Source organism: Microtus oregoni, unplaced genomic scaffold (assembly GCF_018167655.1).
Source record: "Microtus oregoni isolate MIOR12 unplaced genomic scaffold, Mior012 000020F_ref0000438, whole genome shotgun sequence".
NCBI classification, from domain to species: Eukaryota; Metazoa; Chordata; class Mammalia; order Rodentia; family Cricetidae; genus Microtus; species Microtus oregoni.
The window spans coordinates 13,842,626-13,861,179 of record NW_024543079.1 but is presented as its reverse complement, the minus strand read 5'-3'; the positions used below and the strand labels follow the sequence as shown (position 1 = coordinate 13,861,179).

Genomic DNA, 18,554 nt, shown 5'->3' with positions numbered 1-18,554 from the left:
TTCTGCAGGTACACACACACACACACACACACACACACACACACACACACGGCACACGCACACGCACACACACACGCACATACACATGTAGTGGGAGGCTTTGCCGGGATTGGCTGTGGTTGTGTACCACTTTGGTTCTAGCACCCACACTGTGTGGTTCACAACTTAAAATCCATTAATTCCGGCTCCAGGGGATTGGTGCCCTTTCCTGGCCTCCACAGGCCCTGATATGCACTTTTACACAAGTGTGCCAGACACTCACACAGACACATACACATTAAAAAAAAATTCTTTAAATGGAAAGGAAAAGGGGTGGAGGGAAGAAGGCTGGTGTGCCTTTGCGGGGGGGGGGGGGAGAGGCTGGGGCCTAAGGCTCGACAAATGATCTTACCTCATCATATCCCAAGATTGCCGCATAGAAATTGTTTGTCATGAGGGCCATGTTCTTCTTTAGGAGATAGGAATTAATCTACAAAAACAAAGGTAAGAAAGTAAGGAAAAGCATGATGTCCTTAGCTGTCACAGGTGTGAAAGAGAAAGGGACTCAGTTTAAGCTGCCAGTCCATTTCAAGTCCCCAGCTGTCAGGATTTTCCACAATGAAACTGTCACTTCATTCAGGTTTTGATTCAAAACTATGTTCATTTTAATGACTCAACCTTCAAATACACAAGCGCTTTGCGTTAGTGCTGATCAGCACAAAGGATTAGAAACAGTCTGAGTACTGGACCACACAGCCCAGCATAGAAAAACAGGCCCACTCCTGTAACCCCTAGCGTTGTGTGTATGCAAGTATGCATGTTCAAGTTCAAGGTCATAACAAGGTCATACAGCCTGGACCAAATGCCACCTTGTCCCGAAAACAACAGAAGGGCCACTGAGATGGTTTGGCAGGCAAAGGTGCTTGCTACCAAGTCTGACAACTTAAGAGTTCGAGCCCCAGGACCCACACAATGGAAGGAGAAAAGTGACATCTACAGGTTGTTCTCTGACCTCCATATGCACACACACATCAGTAGGTAAATGTAATTTAAATTATTATTGTCTTATTAATATGTATATGTATGTAAAATACCTGAATGAAGTTACCTAAGGGAGGAAGGATTCATTTTGGTTCACAGTTCTAAGAGGACACAGTCCACTGAGCAATGGAAGATGTGGCTGTAGGCAAATGGTGGGGAGTGAGGCTGCTAGTTCACATCTTGGTGGGTTGGGAAGCAGAAAGCTTGGAGTAAAGGTGAGGCCCTACTGTACTCCTCAAAGTCTGGTCCCCTGCAATACTCCCCCCCTCCAGGTAGCTGCCATTTCAAGGGTTCCACAGCCTAACAGGTCCATCACCTAGAAACTAAGTGTCTAGACACATGAGCCTGTAGGGGGACAGTTTACATTCAAAGTATAACACATAATAAATCAAAGACCGAGTGACTTTTATCTTGGGGTTCATAACTGGTCTCTGGAGGTCAAAAAAGGCAAAAGAGTTTAGGTTTAGACTCAGAAAACCCGGATTCAAGTCCTAACTCCGGTATATATTTTGGATGCGGTCTTGAGCAAGCCAAGCTCTCTGAGGCTGTTTTGTCTTCTTAAATGCCCTGCACACAAAAACTGTTTTCAAGAGCACAGAAGTCCGTTTGCATTCATTCATTAAGTTAACAGCATACCCTGGAAGTCTTGGTAAATGGCAGCTAACTCTGCAAACACACGGAACTGTGAGTAAGACCTGCCTTGTTTACACAAAACTAAAACCAAAAGCAGTCCCAGTGCTTTACAGTCATGAACAATGTTCAGCAGTGAAGAGAAATTGTGAGGTTCGAGGCTGGAAAATATGAGATTGCTGGTAGCTGGGCGTGTAAGCCATGACCTTTCCTCCCCACCTTCAAGCCAGGCCACATTAGCCACTGCTCCTTTGTGCTTCCCCCCTGGGTATACAGTATGGTTGGAGCTGCTTATACATGTCTTTCCCACCAGTCTGGGAGCTACTCAAGCTTGGGTCAAAAGAAACAGGACTGAATCATTTTGGCACCCAAACACCTGGTCCAGGACAGGGGCTAAGACAGGCATAACATAATAAATCCGTGCAAGGTCACCACCCAGGGCTGGGGATGTAGCTTAGGGCTGAGTACTTTCCTAGCATGTGTGAGGCCGAGGGTTCAGCACCCCAAACAAACAAACAAAAGCAAAAAAGCAAGGGCCACTCATAGCATGCCCTCTCCAGTGACACAAATTCTTTTGTTTTTGCTAAAGAAGCACCTTCCCTGTTTCTGGAATTCCAGAAATATATACCACTGTATTTCTTCTTACTGCTTCATCTAGTGTGCCGCGGTGAGACTCAGAACAGGCCAGAGCTAGGAGTTCCTTCTGTCACGTGAGGACAAGAGGTCAGCTAGCCCTCTTAACACACTTGGGTTCTTCCTTACTTAGGGACTAGTTGTTCTTCTAAATGTGCAAGACGACCAGAGCCAAAAAAGCATGCCAGGGGCATCTAACATAAGGCAAGGCACCACTCCTAGGAAAACATTTACTCAAGCTGATCAGACGGCAGAGTTAGCTTACGTTCCGCATCATGCCAACTAGCGTTGAAGCTGAAAGGGCCTTCGGGGATCACCTGGACCAGTGACCCCCAGGAAATAAATGGTGAAATGAGGCTAGAACACGGAAAGACAGACCCAAGGCTACACAGCAAGCTACCATCAGAGCGGGGTTGAAGCGGAGCAAACAGTCCCACTTCACCACCTAAAGGGTATTGCCAAAGATCCCCCAAATATTATTCTGCAAAGCTTGGTTTTGTTCTCCAGAGAGGCCCAGATAGGGACAAATGCATCATCTCATGGGAAGATGGCTGGCTGCTAAGTGTCTGGGGAGAGCGAAATACAGCCAGGAGCTCACTGGTAGCCAGGTTCTACTCCAGTGCCCTCCTGTGAGCTCCCCATCACTTCTACAGAGAGAGGGCAAATCGCCACAGCTAGGAATGGCTTTCTAATGTCACCACCCAGGCTAGACTAGCTCACGAGAAGGTCTCTTTCTGGAAGCCAGTGCAAGCTTCTCCTGCAGCACAGGGTCACTATGTATATGTCTATGTATATGTCATATGTCATGGTGAAATGACAGCACAGAGTCACTAGGCTCACCTCACTAGGTCCTCGATGCTAGAGCTTCCCTCTGCCGAACCCCAATTCTCCTCCACCCCCTTCACTTAAGCATTTATCTGCTGGTGTGCGGGGTCCCTGTCTCCCCAATGCTGGATCACCCTAGATGGAGCATGTTGCTTATGAATACACGGATCCCCCCGCAGAAGATGGTGTTGGGCTGTTTGCTCATTAAAATCTTATCCTTGTCCATAATGCTTTGCTTTTTATAAAAACCCATACATACTGAGCCACCACATGGGAAAGGCTCCTTTATGTCAGTTACTCATAGTTTCCCATTTATTTAAGCTATTAAAATTCATGCAGATATTTTATAAGCCATCAGGATTCGATGACTGCTATTACTGAATGTTTAATAATAAACTAAACAGAAGAAATCAGAGGGTTAAATGATGACTGCAATTCCTGTAATGACTTAATTAAATTTTTATTGAGTACATAAACTATGATGTCACTTCTAGCCAACCATGGCCCTGCTTTCGCAGCATGTCACAGGGTGGGAGCGCTCAATAGGAGGCTAGGCTAAATGAGCAGCAGGTCTCTGCTCAAGTGGGGGAGGGAGCAAGGCTCATGTAACACACTCAATAAATTATCTGTTCATTTTTAAACAAAGTCCATGAGTTATAATATATTTGCCATGCACTTTTTATGACATAATAAAAATGTTACCTTAAGGATTACTTAACACATACTACAAATGTTACAGCAGAGGCAGGCACAAGGGGCAAAGAAAACAAACATGAACAGGCCAGGGACGGGTCCCGGAGTTTATGTCCCCGGGGGAACAGCACAGTATATTAAAAGGGGAATGCAAAAAACAGGGGGTGCAAGTGTTCGGGGTTACTAATCAGCAGGTTAATGAATGAGACAGCCGACAGGGAGCACGGGCAAGAAGGGATCTCACGGGCACACGCTTAATTAATGGGAGTATTCTCAGGAAGAGATGTGAGCTGTAGAGATGGCAGTTCATCCGAGGCCAGTTCTCTGCCCCGTCCCCTTCTCACTGCTGCAGCCCTTAAAGATGTTTACGCTTAACAGAGGACGAGACTGTGGTGCAGAGACTGACCGAGACCTTGGTTTAGCCTCCTGAGCACTGGAAGGGACTTCAGGATATTTTTCCTAGGTTATTTTTTTGACCCCACTCCCTTTGGTCTTCCCATGTTCATTTTAGGCCTTGATCGGAGTCAACCTTGCCACTTCTACGGCTGTGTCGTGCTCCCTTGTTCTTAGCCACACTAGCAGAAGTCCTTTTTGTGTTTACTAGTGGAAGGGATGCTGGTCTTGCCTCCAAAATACTTCTCCCCAATCTACAGGTACCATGAATGATTCAAGGTTGAGAACAGGTCACATAATTAGCTAAGTGTGCCACCAGCTTTATGCATATCAGCCCAACTCATCCTTCCTGATGAACTCTGAGAGGGGACCATTTTATCTCCATTTTTAAAATTCCAGTTTTGCTTACTGAGATCTCAATATTTAAAATCTAACTGGATAATGTATGAAAAGCAAGGTACATGGTTGGCAATGAGAACCGCAAAACCAGCAGCCTTAATTCCTGAATGGTCACATAGCAGACATTTCCTTAGGGTTGCTAAGAAGGAAATCAAGCAAGAAAAGACACGAGGTATGGCGGTACATGCTTTGTAATCCCAGTTCCTCGGAGGCTTTGGATTGCAGCTCGTTTGACAAGCTGCAAGCGTGGTCCCAAGAGAGGTGTCAGCGCTGGCTTGGTAAAGTCTGTGTTAACAATGGCCCTGCAGGGCAGAGCTCAAAAGGAATTGACTGGGAAGGTTTCCGTTTAAAATCTGTGCTGATAATGACTGATGGGAAAGGATTTCTACACATTACATCTAGTTTGAGGATGTCTTCATGTTTAGGTCGTCTCTGTACCTTATAGTCAGAACTCTGTCCACTTGTGGCTCCTCCAACCTAACTGACACTGTTGCATGAAGAATCAGACAAACAAAGCAAAGGTTGTTTGCTTCTGGACTCCGGATGTAGGGGTAAAATTGGAAACAACTCAAAATTAGTGGAGAAATTGTCACAAGAACAAGACAAGATTTGACAAGGTCAAAGCAGGGTCATTTGCCAAAATAAATAAGTAATGGAAGGAAAAGTTTGAGTGAGCAGAAACCAGAGTCAGGGCAAATCTCTGATCATAGAATAGCAAGCCAGAAATATGAATGAGGGCGGTGGTGCAGGCCTGTAACCCAAGTAATGTTGACACAAGAAGCTGAGGCGGAGAATCACTAGTTCAAGGGCTGCCTGTGCTACAGAGTGAGTTCAAGACCAGCCTGAGCAACTTTACTGTCTGTCTCCAAATAAAACACAGGCCAGGACAGTAGCACAGTAGGGCTCTGGGTTCAATATTCAGAACCACAAAAAAGAAAAAAACCAAACTCACGTTGGATGGTTAATCTTCGTGTCACTTGCCTGGATTTATAATCATCTTGTAGTTTCTGGGTAAGCTGAACTAAGGAGAGAAGACCCTTCTTGAACGTGTGTGTGCAGGTCCTGAATGTGCATGTGCATATGTGTGCACTTGCATGGGTGAGGTGTGTGTGTACGCATGTGCACACATGCCATACCCTGGGCTGGGGTCCAGGACCACAGGAAGGAGAAAGCAAGCCAAGCGCCACATACACCATCTTTTCCTAATTGCAGGTGCATAGACTGGTCATCTGGCTCCGGCTGCCATGCCTTCTTCACCTTTTTTACTAAGTTGCTTTGGTTGGGTATTCTCACAGCAAAAATGAAAGCAGCTAATACACTCCCAAACCCAGAAATATGACAACATAACCATAATTAGACAAATTCCTAAGAAAGCTACTATTACTCGAGTTAGACAGACAGCTCAGTGAATAAGAGCCTGGCGGGTCCTTTGGAGGACCTGGGTCTGAGTCTAGCTCATACTGTTAACGCCAATCTCAGGGGATGTGGTGCTCTCTTCTGTACTCCACAGGCACCAAGAACGCACAAATACACATGCAGGCAAAATACCCAAACAAATGAAATATTATTAAACTAATTATTATAAAAGAAAAAAGTTTTACTATCAGGTAAAGATAAACTTTTAGGGTTTTAGCAAGTTTTTTTTTTTAGCTTATCATACTTAAGAATGAATTTTATGGAAAAACCAGAGAAATATCAGTGACGAACAGATGCAGTGACAAAAGCTAAAACTGACAACTGGCTAGGGCACTGGAATGTGAGCAACAGAATCACTCAGCAGTTATTTCACAGACTGTCAGGGATGCTCCTTCATCATCCTATCTGAGGTGATGTTCTCTCTTGCTCACCTTTCCTTAGGTCCAAGAATCTACTTTGCTTTCAAAGTAGAAACACTGCAGATCCTGGAACCCTGGCCCCCCTTCAGGGATAGGCACACAGGCCAAGCGAATTTATCAAATTCTTTTTTCTAGGAACAAAAATAAAACTCTGCTATAGTTCATTGACCCGAAAGCTGCATAAGCTCCAGTCACAAGGTCCGTTGGCTGCGCGGAGTCTTTCCTTCCTGGGGTCTGTTGTTAGAACCCCAACGTCACCTTCCAGGGAATTCGCTTAAATGAGCCGAGGCTGGCGCTCAGTTGCTCATAATCTACGAGCATCATTTACCAACTCATTAAAACCAGGTGACTGGGCCGGGTTGGTGGTGGCACACACCTTTAATCCCAGCAGTCGGGAGGCAAAGGCAGGTGGGTCTCTGTGAGTCTGAGGCCAGCCTGGTATACAGAGCGAGTTCCAGGACAGGCTGGAACTCAGAGTTATACACAGAGAAACCCTGTCTTGAACCCCCCCCCCCAAAGAAACAAACCAAACCAAACAAACAAACAAATCAGATGACGAGGCATTTGTTGTCTCCTCCATCGCTGGCACTTGCTGGAGCTGCACCAGGAGCTCTCTCCAGACACCCGAGGTCACACAGAGCTTCTGTGAGAGAAGGACTCTCACGACTGTCAGCCACTCACGCACACAAAAAAGCCTGGAACTCTGGGAGGGCGCTATCAGTCTTTTACCTTTGCCTGCTCTCCAACAGAGAGAGCCACAAAAATGGCGTGAAGCTTCGCAAGCAGCGCTGGCTCATTCTTTCAGGTTTAGGAGAGAGTTTGTGCCCTGCTCACAAGCACTAGTGGAGAAACGTCTTGGGCAGGCTTTGGGGTTCTGCTGTGAAATACCGAGTTAGGAAACTGAAAACCGTTTACCGAGGATCACTATTCACAGTGATCAAGGTAGAACCGGTAATAAGCGAGACAACGACCTGAAGAGGAAGCAACAAATGACTCCATTCCCTTCTATACGGATGGCTAGAATTCAAAATACAAAGAAAAGAAGGTAAGTAGGAACCCTCACAAGAGAATGTGAATTGGTGCAACCACTGTGGAGAAGAGTTTGAGAGTTTCTCTAAAGGCTAAATATTGAACTACAGTGTGACCCAGCAAGTAAATCTACAAAGGAATGCAAACATGGACTGGACACACTTAAAATACCACATAAAATACGGCAATGGTGGTGTGGGGGCCGGAGGGCTTCTGAGATGTGCCATTCATCACACTATACTTCCGAGAGTGTGTGCAGGCATGCGCAGACAGGAAGGGTGGGCATGCAGGGCCACAGGGAGGAGAGCAAGGACAGCGTTTTCAAAGCAAAGTAGACCAGGTTGGCCTCAAACTCAGTGAACCTTCTGTCTGCCTCCTGAGGGCTGGGCTTAGTGTTGTTGTTGTTTTGTTTTCTGAGACAGAGTTTCTCTGTGTAACCCTGGCTGTCCTGGAACTCACTCTGTAGACCAGGCTGGCCTCAGACTCACAGAGATCCACCTGCCTCTGCCTCCCACGTACTGGGATTAAAGGTGTGCGCCACCACCACCCAGTGAGGACTGGGGTTTTAAAGGCATGTGGTCACACGTTCACCTTCAGAGTAAAGTCTGTAACAACAACGAAAAACTATATTGGGGGGCTGACAAGATGGTTGAGAGGGGAAAAGCTCTTGCCACCAAACTGTCATCTGACTTTCATGTGTGCCATGATGCCATGATGCATGTGGTATGCATGGGTGTGCATGTGTGTGCGCGTGTGCGTGCAAACAAAACCTCATAGGGGGCAGAAGCAGAAACGCAAAGTCTTTATTATCTGTAAATGGCCCTGAATGCCACACCAAGACAGGAAGCTGCATGGATACGTTTATTTTTTTTATATTAATTAATTTATTTATTATGTATACAATATTCTGTCTGTGTGTATGCCTGCAGGCCAGAAGAGGGCACCAGACCCCATTACAGATGGTTGTGAGCCACCACGTGGTGGCTGGGAATTGAACTAAGGACCTTTGGAAGAGGAGGCAATGCTCTTAACCTCTGAGCCATCTCTCCAGCCCCTGGATACATTTATTTTCTCACGGTATGGACAATAGAGTTGGGCAGATGACAAGAGGCAGAAATTACAGAGGCCACTGTGTACCAGCCCAGGTGAATAAGGACCTCAGTCAATGTAAGCTGAAGCAGGAAGATAAAGGGAGGCCCTGAAGAGCAATGTCAGGCTGGGTGTAGTGGCACATGCCTATAATCTGAGCACTCGGGAGGCAGAGACAGGGGTATCCGAAATTCAAAGTTAGCCTCTGCTACATAATGAGTTCAAGGCTAGCTCAGGCTAGGTGAGATCCCACCTCAAAGGAGGAGGGTCTGTATAGTACAGGATCAACCGGATCAGGTTATCGATCAGTGAGGCAGGAAGGGTGAGGCCATAGCTTGCAGGAGGGAAGGGAGATGAAAGGCAACCACCAAACAGAGCCACACACTGGTGACTTTCCAACCCTGGCAGCACTAGGTGTAGACAGCCAGCCTTGCAGGGTTCTAGCGATCACTGTGCCCTTAATGTCTTCTATGCTGTGGTAATGGAAAATCTTACTTGGATAAGATGTAATGTGAGCAAGATGTGTATTTAGCTTGAGCCCAGCAGGCGTCTCCAGGGGAGTAGGGGTACAGCACAGCTTTAGGAGCCTGAGCTTCCTGTTCAGTCATTTGTTCGCTGTCCGTCCATAGATGTCATTCCTCTGGTCCTCTGTATCCAATCTGTGGCCACAAGACCTGGTGACTGTCAGCCAGAAGATGCTAACACACGTGGGTTTCCAGAGACATGCACAGACTCCTAATTGTACCCTGGGCCTCATGACTACGTTTATGAGTACAGAAAGCTATAGGCACAACTTTGCTTCCTTAATGATTTTCTATTAAACATGGACTGACACAGTGCAGTGGAAAACTACAAGACGCTGGCTGCCTATCGCAGTTAGTCACTCCAAATACACAAATGTGCTCTAGTAGGTAAAACAGTCAACAATTCAGCCACCTCTTAGCTAAGAAAGCCAAGCTAATGGGTGGTGGGGCCAAAACAGCGTGGAGGACCTAAAGGGTGTGCTGAGGTCACTGGCCTCAGCTCTTGTCCCGCTCAGCAACCCTCAGGTCCACGACACTGCACAGCAGTGCTTGCTTAGAGGGGCCACTACCCAGCCCCTTGTCACGCTAACAAGGTCCTAGCTGCATCATCCAACTGCCCTGCCTTCCTCTTCAGGTAGTGAAGTGGGGATGTCCCCAGTGAACAGAGTTACACAGTTTAACTGGTGACTCCACCTGGGCCCAGACTAGAGTCTACAGACTAAACAGTAAAGCAGACATTTCCATTGGCCACAGCATGTTTCTTTTTTACCACTGTGTCCTTATTGTTTACCAAAGTTCAGAGTTAACATTTTCCAAGTGACCAACCCAGTGGTAATCTGAGAAAGAGGTCATTGCCCAATGGAGAGATGAGGAAACAAAGACTTGTCCAGTTATCGCAGCCCAACTTGTTTGTGAGGGACAAGGTCTCACTGCATTGCTCCAGAACTGCTGGGCTCAGGTGCTGCTCTTGCCTGAGTCTCTCTTATTTTGGCACAATGTTTCTTTTAAGGGTCATTCAACTGATGGCTTATAGACTCCTATAGCAGCCTGGAGAAGGCTAAACTGGATCAAGTGTACAAATAAGATCACTTCCACTCAGAGTGGCCTAGAGGAACAAGCTGTGGATGTCCTTAAAATGGAGCTGGCACCTGGTCTTGTGAGTTCTGCGAGCAGTTCTCTCTCTCTCTCTCTCTCTCTCTCTCTAAAGAGTATTGTTGTCTTTTTAAAAAAATTATATCGCTATTTAATTTTATTGTATGAATGTTTTGCCTACATGTGCGTCTGTTGGCCATGTATGTACCTGGCTTCTGAGGAGGTCAGAAGGTCTCAGATCCCCTGGAGCAGGAATTACAGTGAACCGCTGTGTTGGTGCTGAGAACTGAGCCCAGGTCCTCTGCCAGGGCAGCTAGTGCTCTTAACCTGTGAACCATCCCTCCAATCCCTCCAGTTCCTTTTTTTTTTCTTTTTAGTAAGCAAAATGTTCTTTAAAGGGTATTTTATTCAAAGGAAGAAAACACCTTGAAAAGAATGCTTTGTCTCATAAGGAAATCTCTTCGGTGGTCTGCATTCAAGACAACAGAGAAATTACACTGTTATCTGAGCAAAGTTCCAGCAGCCCAGTTCCCTGCTCTGTTCAATCTGGAAACAAACATCACTGCAGGCCTCAGTTTTTCATCAAAACTATGTCTAACTGCCTTCTCTCATATTACAATAATTCTCATATTAACATGTGGGTAAAATATTTAACAATAAGTAATGAAATAATGATTTCCCAGCCCTGTGCCAAGGGCCTCACATGTGGCAGATCCTCCTCTCGACTCTCACAACACTATAGTTAGGGTATCGCTGTCTTCTTTTTCACAGGTGGGAAACTGAAGCACAGAGATTATGCACCTTGACCACATGGCTAGGGGCAGCATACGAGCAATCCAGTCCAGCTTGTGAAACGCCACTCTCAACCACTCTGTGATGTGCCTCAGGAAGGAAGTTTCAAAGCCAACCTATTGGCTTACCTGGAGGAGGCTTTGCCTCTCTCACCCGCCCATCCTCCCTTCATTCACACTCTGTCTACTTGCCGCAAAAGCAAAACCAAACAGCAGGTGAGCTCGTATCTCTCTTGTTTATCTATTTAGTTTGGAACTTAACCAGGAGAGAGCAATTTATCTTCCTAGCATTAAACAGCTTGTAAACCCTGTATGGTCACTTTTCCCTGAAAAGCTCTTAGCCAACAGTATTCAAGGGTTAGCACATGGTAAGGAACGAACAAAGGTTTTCCTACAGTAATAAATAAAACTTTCTTTTCTTTTTTCTTTTGTCTTTTTGAGACAGGGCCTCATACAGCACAGGCTGTTGTGGAATTCAACAGCAGTGGAGACTCCATCTCGCAAGTGATGGGGTCACAGGTGTTTGTCACCATGCCCAGCTGTGTGGGAGAAAGTAATGATGTCGGCCAGGAGGGGCAGCAAGGAGAAAGAGCACTGACTGCTACGGGGGCAATGTCAGGCGTCTTCCTGGCTGCTCTCCACCTCTTCTGTTCTGCTTTGTTTGGTTTTTAGATTTATTTATTTTATGTGCACTGGTGTTTTGTTTGCATCTATATCTGTGTGAGGGGATCAGATGCTCTGGAACTGGACTTACAGACAGTTATGAGCTCCATATGGGTGCTGGGAATTGAACCCGGGTCCTCTGGAAGAGCAGTTGGCTCTTAACCACTGCCAGCCCCTGCTTTGCTTTTTTTGAGACAGGGTCCCTTGCTTACTGGCTTGGCAACATTGGCTGGTCAGCAAACCTCGGGGACCTGCCTCTTCCTCCCTGGTGTCAGGATTGTGGAGACTTCCCTACGTCCACCTTTTTACATGGATGCAGGGATTTAAGCTGGGGTCCTTACACTTGTGTGACAAGGGCTTTACTGACTGAACCAGTCCAAGAGAACTCTTCATGGTGGTGGAGGCTTCTGGAACAGAGAGGGACGGAGTCTAGGGAGCCAAGGCCTCCACAAGCTCCACAGGCCCCTACATGTTCCAAGCTAGATGAGACAGGGCAAGGCCGGCCCTCCTTTCCCCAGAGAGAGGCTTCTTTTGGCAAGCGATTCACTTGGGGACTAAAGCACAGCAGACAATACACAGCTCCAGGCTCTGAAAGAGAAAGCTGTGCATCTCTACTCAGAATGCCAAAGACAATGGTTTATTTGAAATCCCAAGAATCTAGCAAAGGGCTGGCCTAGCTTGCAAAAGGGAGTGGGCATACAGAAAGCCACTAGACACTCGGGAGGAGTCATCCTTTATCCCCGGCCCCAGCCACTCACGAGCCCGTGGCCTAGAAAAGGAGCGGCAGATAGTTTACACCTTTAATTATTCCAATAGAAACGTGTCTCCTGGGAGCAGCCAGGGGTCAAAAGTCCAGCACCAAAACTGTATATCTTTATTAAGTCTTGAGCAAAAAAGCATTACAGCAGACAGTTATTAAAAGAAAAAAAAAAAAGCCCCGGTGACCAGCCGAGTAGGAGGTGTCAGAAAACTCACTCCAGATAATTTATTCCCTGAGAACCACAGAGGGCTTTCCCAAGAACAGCAAAAGCACCGTTAATTTCCCCAGGACCCTCCCTTTCAAAGAGCTCCAAACACCACACATTTCATATTAAATTGTCCTCAAAGGCTCCAAAAGAAGGGGTTACTATTTCCCTAAGTACAGATGTCGAAACTGAAGCCTTCATGCCCACCATGCCCTGCCCAGGCCACGCTAAGGGAGTGAGGCTGCTTGTGCCTGATCCAGGCCTCCTGGTAGAGGGTTACAAAGGCCAAAAATACCACCTCCATCCCCCACAAAGATGAAAAACGGGCTCTCTATCCTCCAGAGTCCAGTAGTGCCCGGCAGATGCACATATATCCCCGTATGATTATGTGGAATGCTACTGAAAAGGCCCACACGCAGCCTGAGAGCTGGTAAGCGCCCACTTACCAGTGCCTAACACATTCCGAGCACTGTACTACGTTATATTACGTCGTCCAGCAATGTGTGACCAATGCAAGAGGAACGGAGGCAAGAAGAGTAAAGAGATTTGCTGAGGGACCTTAGGCTACCTGGGGCAGAGACATGATTAGAACCCAGATCCATCCAGTGAGGAAGTCCTGGAGCTGCAAAGTGACTGATTAGGAAACTAGAAACTGACCTGTGGGCTTTTCAGCACGCACACAGAGAGGGGTGCCCTGCATGGGGGGGCCTGTTGCCAGGTCCAGAACACAGATGCATACATTAATAGAGTCTTTCCATCGTGGGGACAGCTCCAGTGTCTTTCCAAAGGGAACAGAACACTCTCTGGGCAAAGAAGATCTGAGAAGTCCTGAGCCCTTCTTGTTCTTTTGTGGGCACTGTAATGGACCAAGAATGTCTTCAAACGGGTGGCCAGCTGTAAAGGCCTCTGCTCGGAGACAGACTCCTGCTGGGGCAGGGCCCTTTGTTGGCCATCCCTGAAGAAGGGCACAGGGTGGTGACAGCGCTGCAGGATTTGCCTAATAGCTGTAAGCTCCACCAAGAAAGAAGTGGCAGACTTGGAGGAAAGAGAGCAGCAGGCCACAGTCCCCAAGCCAGAAAGACTACTGAAAACCATGGCCAGTCATGAGGACTGGCTGAATCCTAATAACAGGGAGACAGATGAAGGAAGGAGTTTTAAAACCATAATCTCAACCTAACAAAACCCTAGGTGGAACCAGCCCGCACTTAACACCAGCAGCTTGCTCTGCAATCTTAGGATCCGTTCGTATAGCCATCAGCATACACTATGACTCATTCGCTCGCTCTATTATCACTTCTGTTGTACCTACTTCCAGGAGAAGTTCGACTTAACTTAAAATGCCTAGAGGATAGCTAAAAGGACAGAGGTCTTGAAGCAGACAGATCTGGCCTGTGACTCTAGTGGCCACAGGCACATGGTTTCTCGTCTGCCTTGGCTCAGCTCAGCTGTAAGCCACGGATGGATTCAAGGCTACCCAAGCTCGTCTGCAGGATAAGAGACCACAATGACTGCAAACTGCCCGGCAAACGGTATACATCTAACAAAACAAACGCCAAAGAGGTAAGGAAAAGAGTGTGCAAGAGAAAGGGACCAGTGACCAGTCCAATCCACGTATCTAAATAAGGGAAGCTCTGGATTCCTGGGAGTCACAGGAAAAGCGAAGCAGGATTATTACGCCGTTCTTGTCGTTAATGAAGGAAGCCTGTAACTCATCAGGACAGAGAAAGTGCGGAGGTTCTGTACTCTCAAGTAAATGCAAATGTGTGTGCATATTCCCACATGCACACAGACACACACACACACATACCCCTTCTCTCCAGCAGGAAGAGGGTGAATGGCTCCCCAGAGCCCTGCTGCCCCTCTGACACCACACAGCTGTTGCCGCTAGTGAAGTACTGCAATAGTTAAAACATTTTTGTGCCAATATTTTAAGAGTGCAGAAGGTTCCAAATTACATGTAAAATAAACAATGCCAGACTGTGAAAACTCTTGGCTACAACGCTCTCTGATGTTAACAAGAGTTCCTTTATTACTGTAACCTTTCAGAAGAGAATAAAAACCATTTCTCTGCCCTAGTTTTGCCCTCCAGTAAAAGTGGAGGGAGCAGTGACCATGGAAAGAGCTGTACAGTGACCCCTCCTGAAGGCTGGGGGCTGGGAAGGGGCAACTGAAAACAAAGCCTTCCATATAGATTTCTTTTCCAAAGTAAAAAAAAAAAAAAGCTTTTTTTTTTTTTGAGGGTGTGTATGCATATGTAGAGGTCAGTGAACAACTTGCAGAGAACTTAGGTTCTCTCCTTCCACCATGTGGGTCCCAAGGACAGAACTCAGGTCGTTAAGGCTGGTAGCCAGTGCCTTTATTCACTGACCCATTTCACCAACCCTGCCTTCCATATATTTTCTAGCCAGTTGTTAAACATTTAGTTTGGGCTGTGGATCATATTGTACAAGTCACATTGCTAACTTTTGTATGTGACATGAAGAGGCACAACAGAGCCTTTGGGGAAGCCCAAACCAAGCTAATACTATGAAGAAAATTAAGATCTAACCAAGACTCCTCAAACATTCAGTGACTCTCCTTACTCAGAAACTGAGTCTGATGTGCTCTCAAAACAAAGAAGAGGCCAGATGTGGTGGTGCACATCTGTAGTCCCAGCACTGGAAAGGCAGAGGTGGCAGATTGCTCTAAGTTTGAGGCCAGCCTGGTCCACGTAGAGTCCAGGTCAGCCAGGCCTACAGAAAGAGACCCTTTCTCAAGACAAATAAAACCCCAAACAAGGAAGAGGGTTTGTGTGTGGCCAGTACTCAGGACAAAACACAGTAGTGTACAGACCCTGAGTCAGTGAGTGTGTAAATATCAGACAGAGGGATCAAAACAGCTGGATAAAGGGAAGTTGCTTTCCCCGCCACAGGAAAAGAAGGAAGGACAACAAATGAAGTCAAACACTGCCCTCTCAGGCCACTCTGCAACACTAACTCACCCAAATGTCATCTGAGCGGTCTCCTCTGGCATTCTCATAACCATTGTAATTTCTCGGTATTATAACTGTGTTTATGTTTGTCCTCTGCCAGACTAGGAAGTCTTAGTCATTCTTTTATCTCTGTGTTAACATAGTAGCTGGAAGCTAGCAGGTCACAATACAATCAATAGATAAGGAAAATTTTGTGTTTGATAAACTGCTGTTGAAAACAACAACAACAAAAAGCAGAACATAAGCTCTGGGCCACAACACAGGCAAGCTTTGTAGTCCTCTCAAAAGCAGAAGGTTGGGTCTGGAAAAGAATGTAGAGATTACCTAACTCACCTCAGAGACTCGAGGGGACCGGACTTACTCAGGCTGTACGCGGACAGTGACCAGGCTGGCTAGACCGCCCTCCTTCAACCGCACCCACACCACCCCTTCATTAGCCTGAAATGGTAGTATACATGTTCATTTGCTGGGAGGATGAGAAACATGATTAAAACAGCATATTCTGGGAACGCAATCTCATTATAAGTAAATGGGGTCACAGCAAGGGTTCAAAGGCCAAGAGGAACGAGTGTGTGTACTATTCTTGAAGAGGACCCAAGATCAAGTCCCGGCACCACAGCCATCTGTGACTACAGTTGCAAGGGCATCCGACACCCTCTTCTGGCCTCTTTTGGCACTGCACTTAAATGTACACAAACACAGACACATAATTCAAACTAAAAAATAATATATAAACAAACTATGGATATCATGCTAGGAATTGATTCACTTGATATAACAGTATTGGGTTCCCACTAAAGCTGTCAGACAGTTAGCACTGGAACAAGTTAATTCCAAGAAAACAGAAACATGTTCAGACAAAAACTCAGCCCAAATGTCCAATGTGAACAACTGTCCAAAAACAGAAAAAGCAAAGCATGCTACAACACAAACGGACCTTGAAAACATACTCAGTACAAAGAGGCAAACGTCAAAGGCTGCATATTACATTACATTCTGCCGACAGTGTGCTGAGATGAAAAGCTCAGAATTGGTGCACCCGAAGACACAAAGACGGCAAAGGGGCGGTGGGGGAGGGGCAGAGAATGATGCCTATGAGCACAGGGGTTCTTTCTGAGGTGAGGGGAACATTCTGGAATTAGACAGTGCTGCGGGCATGTAACACTGTGAGTTAAGTAAAACCACTACCTATTCATTGTGCATGCGTGTAGTGAGCATGTGCCACAGCTACATGTGGCTTGCAGAGGTCAGAGGCTGACTTGTGGGAGTCAGTTCTCTCCTTCTCCTACACGTGTGCCCAGGGTCAATGCTCAGATCATCAGGCTCAGTGGCTGAGCCACCTCATCAGCTAAAAAAAAAACCACATTCAAAATGTTGAATGTTGGAAGAATTGTGCATCCATTTTTTTGTTTAATGAAAAAATGGGGGGCTGGAGAGATGGCTCAGTGGTTAAGAGCATTGCCTGCTCTTCCAAAGGTCCTGAGTTCAATTCCCAGCAACCACATGGTGGCTCACAACCATCTGTAAAGAGGTCTGGCGCCCTCTTCTGGCCTTCAGGCATACAGACAGAATATTGTATACATAATAAATAAATATTTAAAAAAAAAAAAAAAGAAAAATGGAATTCCTCCTTCTAGGAGTTAACAACCTAATGGGAGGAGACAGGAGCAGTGATGCATAAGGATGCATCAGGACCAGTTGCTCCAGTGCCATGTGACGTGAGTTCTGGAAGTCAGAGAAGGAAGCAAATGATAGTGGTCATCTTGAAGCCAACCTAAAGCTGTAACTGTCAACAGTGGCCTTGTCAGGTGGCACAAGCAGTGATCAGGGAAGGGCCAAGCTGGGGGTGGGGAAGCTCCTGCTTGTGACCATGGCACTTGGGAAGCCGTGAGACATTGGAGGTTAAGTACGGTAAGTTTCCGGGTTTCCATGCAGACTTCGTTGCTGTGGAACAATGGTCTGTACCCTGTCACTTGTACTTTAAATAAATGCTGATTGGCCAGTAGCCAGGCAGGAAGTAAAGGCGAAGCAAGGAGAACAGGAGAATTCTGTTGGTTGTTACCTAAATGGAGAACAGTCTTCCAGAAGACTCCTGAGACCTCATTCCTGGAACCTGTGGATGTTACTTTACACGGTAGATAGATAGATAGATAGATAGATAGATAGATAGATAGATAGATAGATAGATAGATAAATCTGTAGGCCTGATTAAGACTTTGAAGATGTAGAATCAGTTGAAATATCTGGAAAGGCCCTAAATGCAATTCCATACATCCTTCCAAGAGATTAGGCTAAGGGAGATTTGAACCAGAGAGATGAGACCAGAGGTAGACTGGAGATGCAGCCACCGTCAGGGGATGTTGGCAGTCAGCAAGGCTAGAAGGGGAAGAAATAGATCCTCCCCCAGAACCACCAGAAGGAGCACAGGTCAAGCAACATTTTGATCTCAGCCCAGAGAAATTGGTGTTTTCTCTTCTAGGTCCTAGAGTCTAGGACTATGAGAGAATAAATTTGTTGTTTCAGGCTACCAAGTTTGTGATAATAGCTGCTACCAGAAACAAATACACTCTTTTCCCTGGTCTCTAGTTTCCTAGTCTGTAATATGAGGGTGGGATGCTATCTTGCAGATAGACAGGTTTAAGAGGGCAAAGCCAGACAGCTCTCATAAAGTGCCCGGTGAAGAGAAAGTGCTGAAGGAATGCGGCTGCCACCACTGCACAGGTTCTCAACCATCACGTGGTGTGAGCCCATACCTAACCCCCGACCCCAGCAAAAAAAGCTCTAAGAACCGACAAGCAGACAGCCTGGGTTCCCCAGTCAGTTTCTGATTTAGACTCATCTCTCTGGCTCTCCTTTAGGTAAAAGACAGGGTCAGATCAGGGGCACCAGTTTTGAAACATAAGGGTGGCTTGCTTTAAAAATAAAAATCCTGTTGGGCCCTGTATTAGCTACTTATTACTGTGATAAAGCAGTGACCAACTCAACTTAAGGAAGAAACTGGG

At 46.3% G+C, this 18,554-nt stretch overlaps 1 protein-coding gene across 2 annotated transcripts in view; it reads right to left on the bottom strand.

The window, feature by feature from the left end:
* The window catches only part of LOC121460485 (ubiquinol-cytochrome-c reductase complex assembly factor 1), an 87,633-nt gene that overhangs the window by 11,732 nt on the left and 57,347 nt on the right, over positions 1-18,554 (bottom strand). For both annotated transcript variants that reach the window (XM_041670919.1, XM_041670920.1), the window contains one exon: positions 392-469. In XM_041670919.1, the coding sequence (XP_041526853.1) occupies positions 392-469 (78 nt within the window). The remainder of the gene's footprint in view (positions 1-391; positions 470-18,554) is intronic.